Source organism: Eurypyga helias, unplaced genomic scaffold (assembly GCF_000690775.1).
Source record: "Eurypyga helias isolate BGI_N326 unplaced genomic scaffold, ASM69077v1 scaffold9208, whole genome shotgun sequence".
NCBI classification, from domain to species: domain Eukaryota; kingdom Metazoa; phylum Chordata; class Aves; order Eurypygiformes; family Eurypygidae; genus Eurypyga; species Eurypyga helias.
This window is the reverse complement of record NW_010267533.1, coordinates 100,427-123,756: the sequence shown is the minus strand read 5'-3', so window position 1 is coordinate 123,756 and position 23,330 is coordinate 100,427. Positions and strand designations below refer to the sequence as shown.

At 43.7% G+C, this 23,330-nt stretch overlaps 1 protein-coding gene across 1 annotated transcript in view; it reads right to left on the bottom strand.

Annotated features, from left to right (window-relative positions):
• ADAMTS17 (ADAM metallopeptidase with thrombospondin type 1 motif, 17) overlaps window positions 1-23,330 on the bottom strand; it is a 175,757-nt gene that overhangs the window by 61,057 nt on the left and 91,370 nt on the right. The window contains exons 9-12 of the mRNA XM_010157450.1: window positions 17,396-17,497; window positions 15,591-15,736; window positions 10,130-10,296; window positions 7,401-7,528 (exon numbers count right to left, since the gene is read on the bottom strand). Coding sequence (XP_010155752.1) covers window positions 7,401-7,528; window positions 10,130-10,296; window positions 15,591-15,736; window positions 17,396-17,497 — 543 coding nt within the window. The remainder of the gene's footprint in view (window positions 1-7,400; window positions 7,529-10,129; window positions 10,297-15,590; window positions 15,737-17,395; window positions 17,498-23,330) is intronic.

Sequence of the window (23,330 nt, the reverse complement as noted above, 5' to 3'; positions counted from 1 at the left end):
CCCATATGAAAACATGGGAGTGCTGGTAAGAAACTTAAAGACAGTCTTATGGGGCTTCAAGTCCTCAGCATGGACATCACAGCTATATCCACAGGTTCCTTAATGATCTTCAGCCCAGGCAGTTTCTTACTCTGACACCATGTTTTGGAACCCACCACTGACCTTTAAATTGGCAGGTAACTGCACGTTTGCTGAGCCAAAGGCCTGAAATTCATTCTCTCTGAGCTGATATCTCAGTCCACCCGTTCTTCTCTCCCTCCCCTTCTTCTTGTTTTTATAATTAAACATCTGAAAATACTGCTTGTTGGGTGGTATTTCCAGCTTCAGTCATTGCTGGCTCCAGCATAGGAAAACTCCTCTTCTCTTCTGAATACACATCATTTGGATTCTTCTGTGTGAACTACTTTCTGTATTGCTTGGATGTTTTTTAATGATATTTTTATTTGTATTTTCAATGGCTGTGCAAGAGCTCAATAGATACAGCCTGCATGAGTATGTTTTGCTACATAAACACAATTATTTTTGTTATATACACCCACCCCATGTAAGAAATGACATTGTAGGCTCACAAAACCATAATGCTTCCCATATGCTGAACTAACTAGCTGTCTCAATGGATCAAATATAAACATTGATGCAACATGTGCCATTTTACAGATTAATCATGTACAGAGCATGCTGGTTATGACAGATTTGTCTACACTGCCAATCTTTTGTCCATGATCACCAGTGTCCACTGATACCTCCAGGAATGGACCACATGAAACAGGAATGTACGTATGTGACCAACTGCCATTCAGATCTGAGGATAACAGAATTCTTATTTCTTTGATTTAAACATGACTGCCCTTGTGCAGGATTATGGGTGTCAGGATTCCTACAGGATGGTGAACCTACATCCCTAATCAAGCAGTTCATCTGTAAGCTACTTGGATTTGTCTTCCACAACAAATTTTGTGTGATGGATTGGAGACTATGCAGAAGTTAGTTCAGCAAATATCCTCATTTCATTTCCTAAGCCTTCAGATTTTATCTGAGTGAGAGCAGCTCTGCTGGAACAGGAGATACGCGCTGTCTGTTTTAAACCAGCATTATCTTATCTGCATTAGATACACAGCTACACTTGCCCACTGACTTTGTGTTTAGAAGCCTTAACAGCTAATGCGGATGCTACGTATTATTCTTGATAACCACTTCTTCACACACAGAGCTTGAAAGTTATGTGTCAAAACATATGAGAGCAAGTAATGCACAGCCTTTTCCCACCCCAGGAATGGGATGTTCTATGCTTCCGTTCTTTGGACGCTTTCTGCAGCTACCCCTTTCTGATCCATCAAACCGGCATCATCTGAATTGACACCTCTGACCTGACTGCACCCTGCCTCTGCCCTGGTTTGTACAAATGCCAACAGGCTGCAGATACCAGAGGATTTTGTATCAAATGCCCATTCTTTAAAAGAGGCATCTATCATGTCAGTTCTGGATGTAAAAATAATATATCTTTATCAGTATATGAGATATCTGTATCCTCCCTTCCAGTTCATTCTTGGATGCTCAAGCCACAAGCAAAATCTGAAGCCTCCAAGGTAGAGAACACAATGAATTGTCTATTATATGCTCACCCTGGGTTAACATAGAAGAAAAATAGGGGGAAACAGCATGTTGGGTTTTTTTTTCCACATCCCACTGTAAAGTGCATTAAAAAAGTAGTAAGATATCAACAAAGTCTTGGGTTTTGTTGCTATGCCTTACTCACCAAAAGCCCCCATACTCTTTTTAGGGCTCAGATTACACTGCTACAGACCCAGAAATTGAAAGAAAAAGGCAATTATACAACAGGTTTCTGCAGCTCAAACAACCCTTCTGGATTTTGTGAACATATACTAAATAATTTATCAAAGTAGAGTGCTAAGCCAAGTTGTTGTATGGATACAAGCTACCCAGTCTGGAACATCTTGTACCACAGTTTGTAATGCAGGAATATGAATAATACATGGAAAAAGCTCAAGTGAGGAGGCAAAGCCAGAACTGTGTGCATCAATCAAATACAAAAAGTGGGTACTGAGTAGGTAGAAAACTGTTTGCCAGCAACACGTCCAGTAGACAACTGCAGTTTATCCTCTGCCACCTGTGGCCCTCTACTGACACTCTGCCTATCCAACTTGCAAAAACTATTTTTGAAAATGTGTCTGTTTTCAAATTTGTGCTCCCCCTTCACACTGTATGACAATCGCTTTGGGAAGAAAGTTGTTCTGTAATATTTTTGTTGTGCCAGGACAGCCTAATGTGTGGCTTGTCATCACTGAATGGTCTGTGGATTCACCAGCAAGTTAAAAGTAGATGCAACGTGACAAAACATTCAGGAGAAAAACTGCAGATAGATCCAAAACATCTTCACCTCTTAAACTGTTAAATCACAGCAAAGATTGCCCTTGATCTCTAGCCCAGTTCAGCTAGACAGGAGGTCTCTCTTTTCAAAGAGACCTTAGATTACACCCTGAAGCACAATCTGTAGTCCCCACTGGAAAGTTCTCATGCTATCATGAGTCTCAGACTAATCCTCCTTTGAGAAAAGCCAGCACGAAGTCCTGTGCTTCCTAAGAGTCAGCTGAGGCAGCTTGTCTTCTCCCCACACCACTGCTGTGTGACATCTGACAGCTTTTCAAGCTCTACTTCTGCCAGCAGTTTTCTATTAGCATCAGCAGCACACACAGAGTGAAGCCCTGTAAGAGGTTAGAAAGCGCACTGCTTCCATGAATGTTGACTCATGAAACACACAATGAACAGTCTGGAGAAAGAACAAAACCCTCAGGGAATCGTCTCTCTTCACCTGAAGAGAAATAGGAGAAGATAAAAGCAATGTGAGCTGCAGGTTGCACTGCCCTACCCCATCTTCATCACGACTGCAATGTCCATACTGGAGAAAGCAAACTGTGGAAGCAGGCAAGAGAGAGGCTGCAAAGCCTAGAGGGCATTCAACCTCCTCCTCCTCAGATGCATCTAGTTCTCCAGCCTGCTACAGATTTTCTGTCCCTGAAACGTCTCAGGAGAAAAGAAATTCTCTTTGCTAGAAGACTATGTGCCTCCCAAGAAGGGAAGGCCAAACCTGTACACACATTGGACAAGGCACCCAGCTTGCTCAGAAGATGGGAAGGATACGTGCATTTGCCGTTACTCTACAATGTTATAAAGGCATAACTTTATAATGCTCCTTTCAATTTTTGAGACCAACTCCTGAAGCTCCTGCATAGCTTGTGTTTTGTCCTCATTCTGCCAAAGTTCTATCACTACCAAGAATTAAGTGCTCAGCCTCAAAACCAACTACAGTAATCGAGGACAGGACAAACTTGAATGAGTACCTTATGGTTTATCCCAAAGACAAGGGTAAGATTATAAAAAGTCTAGGTGATTTAGGAACCCCTATGCTAAACTTAGGGCTGACTTTGCTCTCTGGTGCTCCTATGCACGACCAAAGTACTAACCAAGTTTACTCACTCCAGCTGCCTTCAGGTGTTAAGTGAGAAATACAGGGATGCTGCTGCTTGGGATGATTTTTATGCAGGGTAGTGAGGCTGACACCAAAAGGCTTCATCCACACTGCCTAGATTGCAGCCCAGCTCATGGCTTTAAAATGAAACTGTAACAAGTTCACAAAGTACAATGGCAGGAAAACTCTCTTCCTTGAGTTCCAAAATGCAGTTAGGGTATTTTGAAGCTTCAAAGAATCTGTTCCTGCTTCCTTTCTGACACCCCATCCCCCGCCTTGCACAAACAGGGTTTTGGTTTTTTTATTTGCCATGTTCATCTACATTCCTTCATCGTGCAACAACGATGTATGAGTTTCATTTAGGAGCATCTACTACTGAAGAGAAAAGAGCTATTACATTTCCTGGACTAGATGTTCACAGGCAATGGTTACTGCTAATTTGTCTGTTACGCTGGCAATGTGTCACTCCTGCCTTTGAGAGCCTTCAACTAGAAGGATTACACAAGAAAATAAATAACAGTAATACCACCCTCTGATTTCAGCACTTATTCTCTTCTCCAGGACCCCTGCAATGCTTGTTGCCAGGCTTTGTCTACACTGGGTAAGGAAATAAGGCAAAGAGTAATTAAATAAAGATGTGGATTAAATTGGTTTAATAGGCAGCTAGTTAGACAAGTATCTGCGGCAAGTGGGGTACACAGCCACATATGGCAATTCTCTAGCTGCATATAAGGCAGAAGAGTATTATAAATGAGTTCACAGGGCTTTCAAATCTGCTCGGCTTGAATTGATCATTTTGCATTTTCTCTCAGCCAGATGCAAATGGACTGAATGTTCTGCAGCTGTCAGCACCTCTCTGCACAGTTAAAGGCAGTTGCCCCCGACTTAGAGTGCAATTTGCTTTTCATGATGTACCTCCAAAGCTCTGTGCTCATAAAGGTTTTCACTTGGAGGGGAGCTGGCTACCGCTCCTCACTGGAAGAAGAAAACGTACATTGCCATAATGTCTGATTTACCATTTGTGGCTGCCGTGAACGTTTGGAGCGGTAAAGCCGGCCAGCCCAGCGTAATGGTCAATGGCACACAGCTGGAGGCGCACAGCTGGCCTTACTATAAAAGGTTATTAATGGATTTTTTAGTTTTTTCAGAAACAGCTGAAAACAGGGAAAAATTAAGTAACGTGGGATGCACCATGAACCTGGCTCTATGCAAAGTACTTTGTATTAAAGAGCATATAAAGAATCAAACCCGTGCTGGCTCCGCAGCAACTTGCTGTTCAGATTCTTCACTTGAGTAAATTAGAAGGGCTGAATTAAACACGTTTCTTCAGGAGCGTTTGGCAGGGAACAATGGGAAGTGTCTCCTGCAGCAGTGCAAAATTCAAGCCAGACAAAGATTTTTCACTTATCTCGTCACATTGTTATTAGTAAAAAGCTGCCCCCAAAGCCCTTCTTACAGCCAGGTGAATATCCTGTTCATCTATCTCCCTGCCTGAATGGCTCAACGCAATAAAAGTTGGTAGTTCTTAACCACTGCTCACAGAAATCAGAAACAATGCCAAATTCGTTGTGCCTTGTGCCGTCAAGGCAACCCAGCATATCTAGAGTCAAGTTAGTGGAAGTAAAGGGTGATGTTAGAAAGCTGTGCTGGTGGATACAAGAGGCTGGTTAATACTGAAAAGAGGAAATCCTAGCGTGGGATACAAATCTAGACGAGGATAAACTCAGAGGAAGAAGTGCTTGGAAGAATCCAGCACCGGCAGGGTTGTAGTAGCCAACTCAACTGTCCTTCACATCACTAACGTGTGTGCAGCACACTTCGAACACATGCTACATCATCAGGAGAGACAAAAACCACTGCCTGCCCTGTCACAGTGTCTGTGACAAATGACTTGAATCCAACTGTAACACATTGCTGAGAGCATCTATTATGAGTGACTTCTTGTAATTCACAATCTTTAAATAAACATTTTCTTCTCTCTTCCCTTGTCCAAACCTTAAATCTTCAGTTATTATGGGTCTACACAACTCCATTAAATGTTCAACAAATATGAAATGCCAGCTCTACGAGATGGCCTCCCTAAGCATTCCATGTGCAGCATCGTGAGCTGTCTCACTGCCCAGCAAACACGAAGAGTTGTATTACAAAGCTCTCCCACACCTCATTTTGGCTACGTTATGTGATTTGGCGAGGGAGAAAGAGTCATCACTGCAGTGGTTATAGGCCATCACACCTGGGGATTCATACCCAAAAAGGGATTCATACCCAAAGACTCTTGAACAGAGTCCTGTTCGTTTCCAATCTTGACCTGTCTGACCAGAGACAGAAGGAAACAAGCACGTTCAGGGTTTGGCCAGTCCACCAAGGGACAACCAAGGGGACATCAACTGTCCCATTGTGGTACAGCAGAAGGAATTCTGCCCTACCTTCTCTCTGGTTTCCTCTTTATGTGACCCAAGCAGGGCAATACAGATGAGAGGCAAAAGAAAAGTGGCTTGGGCTTTGCTCTGAGTTGTAGGATCTGCTCCTCTAAACCTCTACTGTCTATTGCATGGAGCTTTAAAGTCTTGTTTGTGGGAAGAAGGGAACCTGTTTCTTACTGCAAGGGAAACTGGCCTTTCAAACAGTTTTGACGGGCCCCTACAGTAACTCACCTTGGCATTATCTAGTAATACAGTCAAAAAAATCACAGAGGGGAAGCTACTGGCTCATGCAGCTGCTGGACCCAAGGAGTGACTGGTATTGAAAAGCTTCCTCAGTATTTCTAGACAGGAACCAGGTAGACCTGAAAAGCATCATGATGCTGGCAACCTAATATTTGTAACAGGCTAGTGACAAGGTGTAATTCAGTTTGCAGCATCAGTGTTTTTTCAGTGATTCCTCAAATAGCCAAACTGGAGCAGTGAAGCAAGCAAGATTTCCACTCCCATCTGCTCCCCTCACAGAAGTCCCTTCCCACCCAAGCCATTTGATGACTACACACAAGCAAATTTGGTCATTGAACATTCCCAGCTGTCCAGTAATAATCTCCTACCTCGGGCATTTATCACAATTCTTAGACCAAGACACAAGCTATGGACCACTTGCAATGGGTCTCATAAAATGGGGTTTCCCTCTCACCTTAGAGACAGCCTCCCAGCCACCCGCACAGATGCCTGTTCTTCTAGGATACACTCGCTGAACCAGACTACACATAACACTAGAAACTGCTATTAGTAAAGCTGGGGTACTGGTGGATGAAAAGGTGAACATGAGCCGGCCGTGTGCGCTGGCAGCCCAGAAAGCCAACCGTATCCTGGGCTGTATCAGAAGTGTGGCCAGCAGGTCGAGGGAGGGGATTCTCCCCCTCTGCTCTGCTCTGGTGAGACCCCACCTGGAGTGCTGCATCCAGCTGTGGAGCCCACAACATCAGAAGGATATAGACCGGTTGGAGCGAGTCCAGAGGAGGCCACGGAGATGCTCAGAGGGCTGGAGCACCTCTGCTGTGATGAAAGGCTGAGAGAGTTGGGCTTGTTCAGCCTGGAGAAGAGAAGGCTCCGGGGAGACCTTATAGCACCTTCCAGTACCTGACGGGGCTACAAGAAAGCTGGGGGGGACTTTTTACAAGGGCCTGTAGTGACAGGACAAAGGGTAACGGGTTTAAATTGAAAGTGGGGAGGTTTAGATTAGATATCAGGAAGAAGTTCTTCCCAGAGAGGGTGGTGAAGCACTGGGACAGGCTGCCCAGAGAAGCTGTGGATGCCCCATCCCTGGAAGGGTCCAAGGCCAGGCTGGATGAGGCTTGGAGCAACCTGGTCTAGTGGAAGGGGTCCCTGCCCATGGCAGGGGGGGTGGAACTAGATGATCTTTAAGGTCCCTTCAACCCAAACCATTCTGTGACTCTATGAAATAAGACAAGAGAAAGTTACTCCACCTGGCACTTGCCATGTACACAGAGGTCGGTCTCGTAAGGGCCACATGGAGTACCGTCGAGGACTCTGTCTGTCACCAGCACAGGGGAATCCTTCCCCAGTGGAGAGCAGAAGAGCTCACATGGTTTATCTGGAAAAAGAAATATAAAAGCAACTGCCTTTAGGAACAGCACAAATGAGAGTTTGAGGCAATGGCATTGCAGACTCTACATGAATGGATATAGAAAGGTATTTGGTGATATTCTCATCTTGGAAGGAACATGAGCCTTTCTATTTAGGCCTGTCACTTCTGCTCTTTAAAATATCGGTATTCAAAGGGTTACGCTGATGAAATTGGTCTTTGAAGACATAGAAATCCATTTAGTCAGTACACCCCTATGTATCTGTGAACGGAAGAGGCTTTTTACAGGGAACATTCAACAGCCTGCTATGAATGACCAAGCCACCGTCTGAGCGTCTTAGACAAAATTCAGGCTACAGTCAGTAATTTTAGAAGGACAGGTTCTCCAGTCCGTTTCTACTCTTGGTGGACCGACTTCTGGCATCGGTTCACCAGTAAGAACACTTGTATACATAAATTTAAAGCATTCTTGCATACATATTACCTATTATTTCCTTAAATTGGTATTTCCCATCTGACAAACATTTCTGTCAGCAAACTATGCTGCTAGAATAATTACTCTGAAATACATCAGTATAGAAAAGTTGCATTTTTTCATCATTATATTATATATTTAGACCTCATTTTGGAAAAGCTACTATTGCGTTTAGCTAGAGAAGGAGTTAAGTAAAAAAGCATTTGAAAGATGTGTATTATTAACTGGCAGCACACAGCAGATGTCAGGGTTTGCTGACTGCATTTGCCATATGTTTAAGTAACAGATATTTAGGCAATGTAATGTCTTTCCTTTGGAGCCGATTCTGCTACTCACAGACTTCATCCAAGGAAGAACCTATAGGCATTCAAATGGAAACATGTTTTGTTCTGCACAGTCAAGTACTTCCACTCATCAGACAGAGGAGAGAAGGCTTGCCAGTACAATAAGCTAAGGGGCGTATAGGCCTTTCTGAAGTTCCCAAGGCAATCAAAAACCTGCCATCAGCTCCCACCTCAATAACACATTAAGCAGAGTTCAAGCACAGTGGAGATCAGCTCAAGGTTGGTTTGGATCTGTAACTAAATGCTTCTGAGCGTGCCACTTCGATACGCTGAGAGAAGGTGCTGGAGAACCGCACTGGGTGCTCTAACATGCTTCAACAAACAGCGACACTGAGATGTGAAGCTGAGCTGCCCTCGGTCCATCTGTCTTGCTTGACAGAGGAACTACAGGCATCTCCTGTGGATGTTCAAACTCCCTGCCTTCTGCTGGATGCAAAATTCGCAGAGGCTGGATTTTGATTTCACTTGCAGAGTCAACAGGGAAGCTGGGAAAGCTGTTGAAAGAGCATCTCGTGCAGGAAACCGCTAGTCTGACCACCTCTGGACAGCCTCTCTCTCTGCAGCTGGGAGATCTGCAACGGGGCAGGGGAGGTTTGTAATTCGCATTCATGGAAACTGGGGCAACATGGCTCAGATGAGTCTACTTTCCCCAGACAGCGGGAACAATGATGACTATCATCTTTTAGCAGTAGCTTTTTCAGTCTTCAGGTGACCAAAAAATGGCATATTCCCTTTCTGTGGCTGAATGAAGTCCCCACTGCAATACTCTACTAATTCTGGCAGCACCAATCAGAGACGATCACCGAATCATCCTTTTTTCCCCCTCTCTTATTTACAAGACCCTCAGCAGCCCCTAATTCCTGACTAGAAATGGAGAAAGGAGTGAAACAGCTCACCCCTGGGAAAAAAAAAAAAAACTGGGAGAGGTTTCTGTGACTGAAATTAGCCAGGGAAGTAGCTCTGCATTGTGCATTCACCCAGCAAAACTATTTGGGGAGGGGGGCAGAGGGGAACAACAAACAAAACCAGTCTGTCTCCTGGGGCATCTGAAGAAATTGTGCTTTTGGAGGGTCTGCTATGGGAACGGAAATGGTGTCTGTACGCTTGTCCTGGCGTCACAGCTAATTAGTCAATGCTAGCACAGGAAAGGGCTTATCCAATGTCTGGTGTTCTGGTACCAGTTTCAACACCACCCTCCTCGGTTCAAGCATGTCTTTAAGATGACCAAATGAAACAGCCTTGCCTGGTTTTCAGCAGAATGCAGCAAAAGTTCCTGCAGAAAGGCCATTATTATGATCCTTTTTCATATCCCCCCAACATCTGGTTGGATAGTAGCTGAACAGCAAGATCCAGCTAAGGAAGCATTAAAGGAATACAAGTAGGACAGGCAGTCATGCTGAAACGCCCAGAATTGAGACACATAAAAATGTCCCAGGGAATCCTTCCATTTTTTCAGTTCCAAATTAATTTGAACTTCCTAATGTTTAAACTCCCATTCCCAAATACCTGCCTGTCCAGAGTGGGAATCAAGTTAAGGCACCCCTCCCTCAGCATTACAATAAGATGAGTAAAGAACTAACAGCTCTGTATTTTCTGTTAAGAAGGATAAAAGAAGAGCAAGACAGCTCCAAGAACGACTAATCATAATTCACCTTTCAGCTGTAGCTAAGGGGAACTTACTGTAGCCTTCTCACCAACACACGGGGGTCTTGTGGACGAAATCAAGACTAGTTTGAGAAGCTGCAGGGAAAGAACACCAAGAAATTACAGAGGAAGATGAAAAAAACTTACCATCAACAATAACAGCTGTCAGGAGGCTTTTTTTCTTGTTGGTGTATCTGTCATGGGCCTGGCATTGTTGGTCCCTGAAGCTTGGCACGCCTTTGGGGCAGGGTAAGTTCTCACACACAGTGTGCTCCACGCTGGCTCCTCGGCAGTTCTTCCCACCTGGCCCCGGGCTATCACAGGAAAGAGGTGAACAGCACAGCTACTCACAGGCACACCTTCACCTCATTTTCCCTGTCCAAGGCAACTCTTGAAATGGCAGGAAGGATCCTTCCTTTCAGACATTCCCTGCTGGAGGTCAAATCCTGCTCTCATTGGCTCTGACAGAAAATTATTCAAGCTCTATTCTGGATCTGTAATTGGCTTATCATAGCGGATGGTATGGAGGACTGCAGAAGTATGTTCTTTCCTGGTATCCCACACACAGATCAATAAATAGGGGCTGGCTACAGACTGCACACCTGAGATCAGAGATAATCCAAAATGCTATGCACCTGTGGGCACTAAGCAGCCTTCTGAGAAGATGCAGTGTTTAACTGTTTGTATTCCCTTCACCAACCAAGGGATGTGGCTAATTTTACACTGCTGACCTAAATTTCTTCTTTGCCTTCAACAGCATTTCATCCCTGCCCTAACCTATTTTCAGACGGAGCAGGCAAATGACTGAGAAAGAGTGGAGAGACTGTGTGCGCACGTGCGTTTGTGTGTACCAGCAGTTTCAGAAGAGGACCTGAAGTAAGGCACTCTGCTGTGCCATCAGGCCTGAGCTCTGACTAACTTCTCCTGTGACCTGAGACAAGTTTCTTAACTGATGGTGACTTGTGAGGGTTAGGCTTTGGAAGATGCACCGAGCACAACACCTAAAGTCTTATTTCTATTTGCGTGGTCAGGAGGTGCAGAAGGTAATTTGCAGTTCCATCACAAATATTTATAACCATCATATTTATATTCTTAATGGGGAACCCAAAGGCACCATGGTGATGTTGCTGTGTCCAGGATCACACCAAATACCCAAGGCAGAGGCAGGAAACCCGGAATGTTTCAGCTTTCTCTTCCCACCATTTGCTCTGCCCCGTCTCAAACACTCCCAACAACGGGGACACAGCAAACGCCTCCTCAGCACACATCCTCCAAGGTTCATTTACAGCAGTTTGAAATTAAAATAACAGAAGGAGCTATAACCTGTGCCATAAGTAGTGTGTCCAGAAACAAATCTGTGCAGCAGATAATCTCCATCCATGCAAACCATGCCATTTTACATATTTGGGTTTTAAACACGCAGGAAAGGCCACTAACCCTACATCAGGATTAAGAACCTGCAAAATCTATTGATTGTTATTTATGATTCCCCAGAGAAGAAGGAAAACTCAGATTCTCAACAACTGCCTACCTTTTCTTTGCAAAGCAAAACAAAACACAAACAAAAATCCCAAGTAAGCAAAAGGGGCCATTCTAACAGACAATGTCATTAGCTACTTGCTGATACTCCCCTGAATTTGTCACGTACCCATCTCCTCAGCTGTAATCAGCGAAGACGGATAAACTCATGTTCTTACTTTTCTTTAACAGATGTCTGTAAAAAGCAGCTCCATCCAAATTCCAGTTTTTAGCAGTATGGCAGTTCATTCCAAAAGCTTCTTCCCCCCTCCCCCCCCAGAAGAGCAATGAACATCAGGTTATATCACTCAGCTAATTAGAAACCAAGGCCCTCATCATACTTCGTTTATTTGTGTCAGGGGTCCTAGCAAGAGTTGCCCTGTTGATTTACATGCTGGCTACAGGAATGGGTCTTTCATTTCCTAGCTGCACTGGTCTTAGGAATTCAGCTTTCGGTGCAACAAAAACATCTGATTCTGCATAGAAGAGCTTTATGCCAAATTTCAGCCTAGATCACATTTTTACAGTAGCTCTGTAAATCCTGGAAGAAGCGTTTTGTTTTGGTTTTTAATGGAAATGCTGATCTCCAATGACACTGTAACATCACAGAGTCACCAAACAGCCTGAAGGAACGCCGGCTAGCACTGCTAACCCCTCTGCTCTGCCACGCACACGTGCAAGGCAGCAGATGTGCTGAGAGCGATGCAGAAATCTTCTGGGAGGATTCTGTCTGCTGCCTTAGCCTGGATGAGACAGACGCTCCGTCCAGATGACTAGAAGCATGACGCAGGCTTCTTCCCACACGAACCCTGCACCCGTATAAAGACAGATACACGGACTTTGGTTTCAGCACCGTCTCTTTGGCTACAGCAAGAGAGATGTAGCCATTGAACGTGACTCTGTGCATGTCTGCGTGTACACAAACAAACGCAAAACACAAAAAAGAAAGCAGTCGGAAAGCCCAAGGAGTAACAGAGCGCTCTCTCAGGAGCAGGGCAGCAAGAAGATGGCCATGGAATGGGATGGGACACACAGCAGGACTTCTGCTCACTGTACTCCTCCTTACATCAGCAGTTGCTTTGGCTTTAATCTTAAGATGTCATTATCCTGTGAGGGACTTCCTGGGAGTTTGCCAGCGCAGACTGGAAGCAAGCAGCTCTCCCTATTGGTAATAATGGTCACTGGCAATAATAAAGTAATAGCCAGACCCATTTGGAGACAGAATTTTTAATTAAAATGTGTATTTAAAGTATTATAATTCGAAGTTTTAACTTACATTAAAGTTTTGACAGATGGTAGCATAATATTTCTACCCAGAAAAGAGCTTTAAATCTTTTATGGCAATGCTTTCACATTTCTACCTTAAAAAATGGGAGGTGTTTTTAATGTAGAAAATTGAAAGTCAGTGGGAGCTGCAGGAACGTAGTGCCTTTTGGCCTGCACTCCTCCACCTAGCCCTTCAGCAGCCTGACCTGTCTTCCCTTTCTAATTAAGGTGTAAAATTAACTGCCTCCTCCTGATGTAGTGTCTCCCAAAATGAAAGAGTTGGATGCACTCAACCAATCAGCCACAAAACAACTGAGCATCCGACAGATCTGGGGGATGTTTCTACTCCCAGTAATCCAACAAAAAGTAATATACCCAACAAGACCTTCCCACCCCAGCTCCCCTCTGTCCAACCACATCATACTTTATTTGGTAGTATGTTACTTCTTTCTACTAGACTAGGCCTAGTAAAACACTAGTAGAATACACAGCGTCTATGCCAGGGGTTCAGGAAAAAGCAGACAAACAGAAGTAGACAGACAGCCAGACAAATGGACAAGACATAGCTCTGTCCTGCTGATTATGTTCTGCTCTGTTCCTGTTTGGGTAGGGAATGCAGAATTACTGGCAGTAATCTTTTACTTAACAAGTATTTCAGTATTACAGGCCTTTTGGCACGTTTAAACAGGACACTGAGGGTTTTCATCAGGGAAGATGAAGAAAAATTATGGCAGTCACTCTCTGGTTTCCCACAAACAGTTACATAGCACTTGTTCACGTGCTTTTCTTTTCCTCCTTGACTCCATTTTTTGTGTCTTCATTTTTGTGTCCCTTCCACCTCTCCAGATGCTGAGGCCAAGACTTTGGGCATCATCTCTATTAGATTCTGCAAAAGAACCTGAAGGTAAAGATCCCTGTAATCCCAGGTCCCAAGCCCTGTATAATATGGGCTCTAGCACTGCCTGGGATTCCCAATAAACAGTATAATGCAAGACCACACTCACATACGCCTGAAACAGTGGCTGTGCGAGATCTCCTGGTAGGCAACTACACAGCCATCTGCCATTGTATTAGCGCCAAGAGAATTCACCCATTAATGGAACTGAAGAAATCAAAGCCCATTTATACTTCCATGACCATTTCACATGACAAGAGGGGATTGGAGAAGGGGTAGAGATCTCATTCTGATATTCCGTTTAAGCCAGTGGTTTGCTCTTCAATCCCACTGTACAACAATAGTTCAAAGCCTAGACAAGAACACAAGGCAATACAACTCAAAAGTCTGCACGTGCAAGCTGGCTCGTGACACACTGCCTTACAACCATTTGGAGGCAACACATGCAAATACAGAAATTACAGAGAGGAAAAACCAAATCAAACAGTGAAGCAACTAGTTTAAAAATACTGATAGTCCCACAGGCTCAAAAGTCAGCTGGCAGGAGTAGAGATTCCAGTTAAAAAAAAATATATAATCCCAAGACCAAATATATATAAAATAAAAGATAAATCCCTTAGCCAATATTTTTGGACAGTGAATAAACCAGCTGCAGAAGAAGTGGGCTGACGCCAGGAATTTGAAGCAAAAGAAGATCACATGTGTATCCACAGCCAAGAATGTATACGAGCAAGAGAATTTTAAAATCAGTGTGCAATCTTGGAGGGAGCATTTCCTGTAATTTAAGGAACGATGATGAATGGGTTTAGGTTTGGTCAGCACTGTGGTTAAAGAGACTTTTTGTAGCTGACAGCTAAGAAACCAGCTCAGTCCCTTGTTCAGGAAAATGAACTGGTAAAAGTCAAGCCTGGACTTTATAGACATGCAACTGCAGTTCAGTCTTATTTAAGGAGAGAAATAAACAAAAATATCCCTTTCACGTGAATACAGCTCAGCAGCAGCCAGTGTGTGCCTAGCCATTATTTAGGCATATCTTCAAAGGGACTATGCTGCTAGCCAGAATTTCAGTCCCTATTTAAAAAGAAAAGTTTCCTGCACTTTGTCTCTGGCGAAAACATTAAAATATTAATAAAGTTGGAGATACACAAGTTGGAGGGCTGATCTCAAGATTGTGAGCACCCTCATTCATCTCAGAAGTTATAATGCCCACAAACAGGGGTGGTCAGTTAAATGGCCACTATGGTAACCTTTTCAGGACTCCCATAAGAAGAAAAGTCTTCCAGATGTGCTTCAGTTGACCGGAGGGAGGAAGGATGGCACATGAGAGAGAATATCACCTACATTTCTTCCTGAACCAGAAAAAAATCCAACCCCAAGCAGTAAAGGCTTATTTGTAGTCACTGTGCTGGAGCTAAACAGCACCCAAACATTCCTTTCCATATGAAGCACATCCTGATGTACGGAATATCTCAAGGTGCTTTACCAACACAGCTGTATGACACTGTCCCACTGTCAGCCACTCTATCGCTTCCCAAGCCCAGAGCCAGGACTCCCTGCAAAACTGATCTCTAAGACATATTGGCTCAGTTTGGTCGGTAGATGCAGGTCAAACCCTCCTCATTCACTTCAGTGCTGCAGAGGAAACAGAGACTCATTTTTTGTGCCAAACTACACATCTTTAATTCAAGTGTATCTGTGTTTAAATCACTGCAATGGGCCACTTCCAATGGTAACCCTTCAAGCCACTTCCACAGAAAATATTTCACTCCCAGTCACTCCACAATTTTGACCCGGTCCTTGCTGCTTGTGAACAAGAAATCTCTCCTGTCCTCTGCCCAGCTCTGCTGCCCGTTTCTTCCCTGTACACTTGCAGCAAAGATTGTCTAAGTGCTCCATGCAAAAAGAAATCAGCGGGATGTGAAGACTTACGGGGGATTGTCGCACTTCCGTTGTCTGAATCGCACTCCTGTGCCACACGTCCGGCTGCACATGCTCCACTGACTCCACATGCTCCAGTCTCCATCAACGTGCTCAGGGATGGGAGTTTTACTGACACACTCCCCAGCTCGGCACCACTGAAATGCAATTGCGTTAGCACAGGCTGGAAGGAAGCCCTCATCTGCAAACATTCCTGAACAGGTGGACTCAAAAGGATGTCTGAGAGATTACAACAAGACCACATTTAAGTTTCTGGAGATTCAAGGCCTCAGTGAGATGGAGTTGGGAGGAGGATAAAGGGAGGTGAAACACAGAACTTCATGTGTCACCCTCGATGAATCCCTGAAGGGAGTTCTGTCATTAGACAAAATTAATCACAGCATTGAGCCTATTGCTTTGTAAAGCAGATAATTATCTAAGACTTAAAAGCACACTTCACAGAAACTGAGTCCAAGAAATTATCCCCCAAAGCAATGTCTTCATCAGCAGTACTCCCAGTATGTACACAATAATTGAGGTATTTTGGACCTAACTTGGCTAAACCCCAAACAACCTTCGATTCTGATAGGTTGCACTGGCTCCCAACTAAGCAGCAAGCTTGGCCTCTTCTCCTGCCCTGTCTGGGATACGATACAGAAAGCTCTGCTAAGCAGTCTTACAAAGAGTCACCAGGACTCCTGCAGTTAGAAAAACATACATCTCAAAATTTTCTGTCTCAGTTTCCTTGTTACGCTTTCCAGGACCCAGCCTGTCTTGTCATTGTTTATCTTTATTTGCAAGCAAAGAAAAGGTCTCTAACCTTTGATTTTAGCAACCAACCTTTTCCTTTTACTCTTTCTTACCTCCCCACACATACAACATACAACAAATATTAGAATCCCAAACCAGTAAGTAAGGGGCTGGCAGTTGCCAATCCAGCCAAGTTCCTCTGTAGCCAAAGTTGTCAGCTGCACGGGGAGAACCAACCACACACATTTACGAACCACACACCACCCAGCACAGCCCATCTCACAGGTTACAGGCGTTCACTTAAGTCAACTTCTCTTAGCACACGAGGTCAGCTGGAGGCAGCAGCTGAGTCCAGTAACTCCCACCCTTAGGGCACTGAAGCAGTCACGGGAATGGTGATTTTCACAGCCCACTAACCTGAGAGGGTGTTTTGTGTTTCTTATGACAATTTTCTACATTGACCTGGATTCTGAAAAGTCCATATAGGCCCTAGTCATCTGAGTACACACATAATGTACAGCAAATCATACTTCAGTAACTGAGCATCACTGAATCGGAGCTCAACACATTCTGAGCTATTTTTAGGATCTATACAATTCTTAAGCAGCCTCTTTTTCTTTCCCCATCTTTCTCCACTTCCTAAATGTCAGCCTAAATGCTCTCCGCTCCTCCTACCTCAAACAGAGCCAAGAACACTACTACCTTAGCTTACCCTGAAAAGATACCTCACACGTGAAACACCACTGACAGCGCTGAACGGAAGTGAGGAGCGAGCTACCTTGCAGGGTACCCCGTCTGTGCACTCAGAGCGAGGCACCGGGTTTTCCTGCGGTGTTTGTATGGTGCCCAGACCACAACAACTTGACTACTGCGATCTCTAGAAGCTACTGAAATACATGTAACAGAAAATCAGAAAGCCTTAACCCAATCCAGCTGCTAATTGAGCAGTTTCTGTAACAGAACCAGTATAAAACATGGGGTTATGGTAAATACTGAACATCTTGGAAACGTTATGTCACAGACAATGCTGGAAAATCAAAGTGACTGCCAGTGAGCGTTCTGATTACCTTGTCTGCGCCACATTCAGTGCCATCCAGAGGGGGGTCCAGCTTTGTTTTACAGGATGTATCTCCTTCCACCAGGCACCAGAGCCCAGCACACATCAAATGCTGTAATCACAAAGCAACGAGGTGCAGTTATTACTTTTGGAGATGTCAGCTATCATTATGGGATACATTGCAAAGCTCAAGCAGTCTTTCTCAAGTGAATCCAGAGGCATCCAGTGGGTTTGGGAGCAATTATTTTTTAGGATAGGTTGGCATCAAGCGGCAGGGCTGGAAACATAAAAGAGATTGATGGACACCATTGTCAGAAATAAACCCCACCAAAACAAGAAGTGGGCTATTTAAACAGATTTATTTTCACAAGAATTAATCTGGTCCATTAAAAAAGAATCCTATATGGGAGGCCAAGGTGGGTGCTTTGGAACCACGCCACATGCTTAGGTGGCTGAACTGATTAATTACTTGTATTTTTTTTAAAGGATACTCAAGTAACACAGTCAGCCTTGCTGGACCTCGTGCTAACTCTAATTAGCCAGAAACGCCCCTTCGGAGAAGAAGGTCTTAAGGCAGAATGAGTAAGAGGAAAGGATTTCATGGTGTGCCATGCAGCAGAGGTCAGGCAGGGGCAAAGTTAGCAAAGGTTTGGTGGTGAGAAGTAGCTGCTAGAGACAGAGAAAAGTGAGATTTGAGGGCAAGAGCAGCAAGAGATACAGCACATCTTGCTACCAGCCTTGAAATGCATTCTGGGTATCATTACTCAACACTGCTGCTCTGCTCAACCAGTGTGTGTTGTGGGAATATTAATGCTGACCACACTTGTGTGATCTGTCAGATTAATAATGTTTTCAGAATTTGAGACAAAGAACCAGGAAAAGGGGCCTTCGCATCGTTAACATTTTCCACAGCATCCACCATGCTTTGCATTCCATGGAAGTGGATGATTTCAATACAGTGCTACAGATCTGAGTACCAAAAAAAAAAAAAAGAAAAAAGAAGAGTTACATTTCTTTCCACTATTGTTTCAATGTAATGGTAAAAAGATGAGAAGCCTGACTCAAGAGCCAGCTGGTCTTGTCAAGATTTATTGCACCTCATTAAATAGTTGAGTCAAAACACTTCAACCCTATGGTTCTTTCACAATGTAATGTGAGAGACTGAGTGTGCAATGTGTGTTTTGTGTACATGCATGTTGGTACGCCTGTATAAAGTAGATCTGTAGGGCAGGAGCGTGCAGAGGAGATAAATCCCAATATCAAAAGTGGTGATGTAGAACATACCAAAACAAAATAGTTATCGCAGCAGTATCTGCACCCTGCTTTATTTCTACATTTCCTCCTGGAAAGAGTATTTTGCACTATTTAAACGGAAACAACATTCACAAAAACTAGAAGACGGCGGCACAATTCAGCAACACCTGTATTAACCACAACACAGAAAGTCATCGTCAAACAAACAGCAAATACAGCAGGGAAGCCTAAATCAATGAATTTTCCAAGACATTTTCCCCAAACTAATAAGCGCATACAGGAAAACACCAGACTTTACTAATTTTGACTAAATGACTGTGACTAATTAGTGGTTTACCCACAGCTCTGAAAGCACTTAAGCACCACTTTTAGCCATGAGGACATCACATACTGTTTTACAGATAGGTATACTGAGGCAGAAGATTTCAGAGCTTACTGAGAAATCAATTGTTCCCCACCACAACTCCCAGACTCTCAAAATCCCGCCTTCCCTGGAGAGGTCTAACACCAAAAAGCACATCAATTAACTGTCCACAAGCGTTACAGAATGAATGCTGATCTAGGCAATAAACTGTTTAAACTGAAAAAGCTTTTTCCCAAAATGCCACACTTCCAGCTCTGAGAGGATGCTTGTTTTCCTAGCTGTAAAGCTACAGCACCCTTGCACCTGGGTTAAGTCACTGGGATCTAAAGGTGACGACTCCTTCTGTTAAGACAACACATATGAATGAATAAAAAGGATTCAAAACCAGTTAAGATACATTAAAAGCATGTCAAGAGACCTAAGCGGAAGGTATCACAGGAGGTAGCTACACGGACACAATTGAATTGTAGGACACGATTAAATGCAGTCTGTGAACATGAAATACTTGCTAAACTCTAACAGTTTCTTTGGCATTACAAATAATTGTACCGATGACTTATAAATGTCACTGTTAAGGCAAGGTCTGTAACTGTGTGACAACCTGAACTGTCTCTTTTCCCTTGATGACTGTGAATTAGTGATCTTGCACTATCAGCGGTGCCTCCCTTCAAACGGTGTTTGGAGAATGCTGGTAGGTAAAATGAAGGCAAGCATCAGAGATGAAGGGTGGACATAGCCTATATTTTCACTTTTCTAGGCTTCAGCCTCTCTCACATGTAAACATGAAGCTTCAGAGCAGATTGTGATGAGAAACCCTCAAGCCTGATCTCCTCAATGACCTATTCAATTTTGCCCCAGGGTTCCGTAAGGAAACCCTCTGCTTCTGTGAGAAAGACATCCTGGCTGAATGGAACTCACCACATCCCTAAAGAAATTGTTCCAGACACAGATGAGCACCACTGCTAAATATCTGTGCATTAGGCAAGGCCAGTATTTGTTAAGCTTCAGCTTCAAATCCCTCGATTGTAAGCTGCAGGTAAATTAGAGTTAAATTCTCCTCCTTGATGTAAAACTGGAGGAGTAAGGGGGGGTAGTGAAAAGAGAAAGTCATAAAAATGAAGCAGCTTTTTGTACAATTTTGTTTGCCAACCAGAATTCCTCCATAGCCCACAAGAACGTGGCAGGTGATAAGGCCAGCTAACATGCCCAGGTCTGAGCCGTGGCCTGGGGGAAGCAATGGGCAGAGATAACCTCAGACAGCTGTGTCCGTACGGCAGAATTAAGGAGCCCAGCCTACGGATACAGCGGTGCAAATACTCACATACATGTGTGTACATACAGCTACATTTGTGCATATATACGTACATACACACATGTATTTATAGGGAGATAAATAAAGGAAAAATCCTTCTTACCAACACCAACTTTTCTGAAATTTCCCACCTTCGAGGTATGGAAAACATAGGATTTTTATAGTATCTCTGTGTTTGATTCCGAGAGCTAAATGCAAAGCATATTTCAGGAAACAGTTACAGAAAAATCTGGTAACGGCGCTTCAGCCCTGTGTTCTAGTGCCATACCACTACAAAGCTCAAACATTCGTTAGTGCAGTTCCCTGTATTTAATACAGCAGTCAGATACCCCAGCAGAGATTAAACCATCAGCTTTGGTGTTGTATGTTCCCAAGATGTTTTATCATGTTAATAGCTCATTTCAAAAGAGATCATATATCCTCCTCGGCTACAATAGAAACCCGAACAAAAATCCCCATTAAGCAGTCCTACAGCTAACCCGTCACAGTGAGTGACTTTTTAATAGTTAAATAGCCAGCTTTGTGGAGAAATATCAAAGTGAGAAATGGCAGGACTTGAAAGGAGGTTGCTTGTATACGAGTGGCAGTTCAGAGCTTACACTGATATAGCAGAAGCCATCAAAAGAGCTGTATGACCACTGGTTCTAAATTCAGCAACAAGTTTTTAGAAGGCAGGCCTCTGCCTGCAAAATCTTCCCTACAGCATTCCAAAAGTGCCAGTTAAGATTTTCCAATGATAGATATTTTTCACTGGAAAACAATACTGATTTGTTGAAACTCTCTGTGGGGAAAGGTCCTCTTTGGATCAGCTCCCAGCTTGAAATATTTCCAAGAGCAAAATAAAATTTTTAAAAGTGAGATGGTTGTTGAAAAGTAGTATTTCAATATAAATTTAAATTTCTTTGTTTATTTTAAATCAAAATGCTTGTTCAACTGAACCTTTATGGAATTTATACAGACAGAAAATAAAATTAAAAAATCAAAATAAAATGGGACTTTTATAAAGGTGCAAATTTCAGACTCTCAAAAACACCTAGAAGGTAGGAAAAGTTGTCTGCACAGCTGTTAGAAACCAGTCCTGAGGGAGGTCACAGTCCGGAAACTCCAGAGTTAGGAGATATCTGCTCGGCAGGTGAAGGACGCTTCTGATTACAGGTACTACAATGGCAACTATTTGAGAAAGGGGCCTTACTGTGCCAGGTGTTTTCTCTTCCTCAAAGAACTTGCAATCTAAACAGACTTCTGGGAGCCTGGAAATAAAGGAAGCTTTATCCCTCTGTTATAGGTGGGACTACGAGGAACAGAAAGGAATTAAATGTCTTGCTGGAAGTCTGCTGAGAGAGAAGCAAAAACGCCGCTCAGAGCTCTGCAGTCCCTGCTCCGTGTCCCAGTCACAGGCTCACCCCGCCTGCTCTGGCTAAACTTCAGGGTAAAACCAGAAACAACTCCTGGGATACTCCCAGGAACATGTCTGGCTGCGGGCCTTCCCACCTTTCACAGCTTTCTGTGCTTTTTCACAAGCCACGCTGTTTTGAAGACAGTGTTTACCTTACGTGTAACTCCATCCCACACGTGTGCCAGCACAGGCTTGCTGCGTGTGAAGCGCTACGACCACTCGCATGCAGCTCTAGGGAAGTAATCTATTTTAGGTTCTTTAACTCAGTGCTGCAGCTGGAGATGAGGAGAAGCCAGAATGAATTCAGCCAGCTCTTTGCCCACAGGCAGTAAGTCTAGATCCTGCTAGTTTCTGGGTTAGCTATTGCATCACCACTGTTACTAAAATCAGCATGATGCTGCCCAACGACCTCATACAGTGTCAGTGAGAAGAACGGGCTCACGGCGCTTCCCCGTCTCAAAGCCTCAGATTATTACCTACAAGGGTAATATCTGCCAAATCTCCAACGCATAGAGAATCCAGTGGATAAAGATGCCCTTCCCACAGGGAAAAACTCTACAAAAGCTTCCTACACATTCATTCACTCCCTCACCTTGGATTCATCCAAAAAAAGAAACACTTGCTTGTCCTGAGAATGAATCTGTTCCTGCTGCCTACTGCCCACTGGAAAGAGGAACCTCTTATTTCCAGCAGCAGAATTAAACCACCATGAAACCAATTTTACTGTCAAAATGAGGGGATTATGAAGAAGCACTTAGAGTAAATATCCTTAAGGAAGAGGAGCAGGGGACCACACAACACACAGGCACGCTTATAAGCAGGCTGGCTTTCAGTAAAGTATCAGGTCGCTTTTATTTCGCCAAGATTTTGGCTTGGCATATAGCTAACCGTGAGAGAAAACTTACTTATACACAGAATCCTAATTAACACCTACTCAGTATGATAAACACACGATTTACACTCACTTTCCTGTTCAAGGCACTATGTAGACATCCTTGAAGCCTCACAGAATGCTTCTGAGGAGGAATTCTTTGCACAACAAGGTGAGAAAAACTACGCCCTCAATTTCTACACTCCTGCTGTCTGTCGTTCTGGGTGCATAAACAACTGAGGATCTCCAAAGGCTCACAAGGCAGTCAAGCACTGCTATCACCCAGAGCTTCTCGCTTCTGAAAACCAGCTGAAAAGTGCTTAGAATCAGAGTCCCGTAAAATTGGAAGGCACTTTAAAAAGGAGCCCTGCGTCGCCCAGACAAGGTAACTGCGAAGCTTGGCTACACGTATCAGTGGCCAGACCTTTCTCTAGAGCTGATATTCCAAGGAACAAGTGGTAGGTCCAATAGTGGATCCATCTAATCTGTCCAAATGACAGACCTGATCCAAAAGACAAGGGAAAGCTTGAGAAAGAAACACAAAGACTACCCTAGAATATTCAGGCAAAGGTTAATAACCACTAACGGCTCATTTTAACAAAACTGGGCAACAATCTCACCGTTTCATGATGTGCAATTTTATTCACTAATGACAGAGAAGAGCGGATCTCTTTACTGTTGGATAGAAAGCACCTCAGCCCGTATTATAAAAAATGATCATATAATCTTCTTAGATGCAACCAGAAAA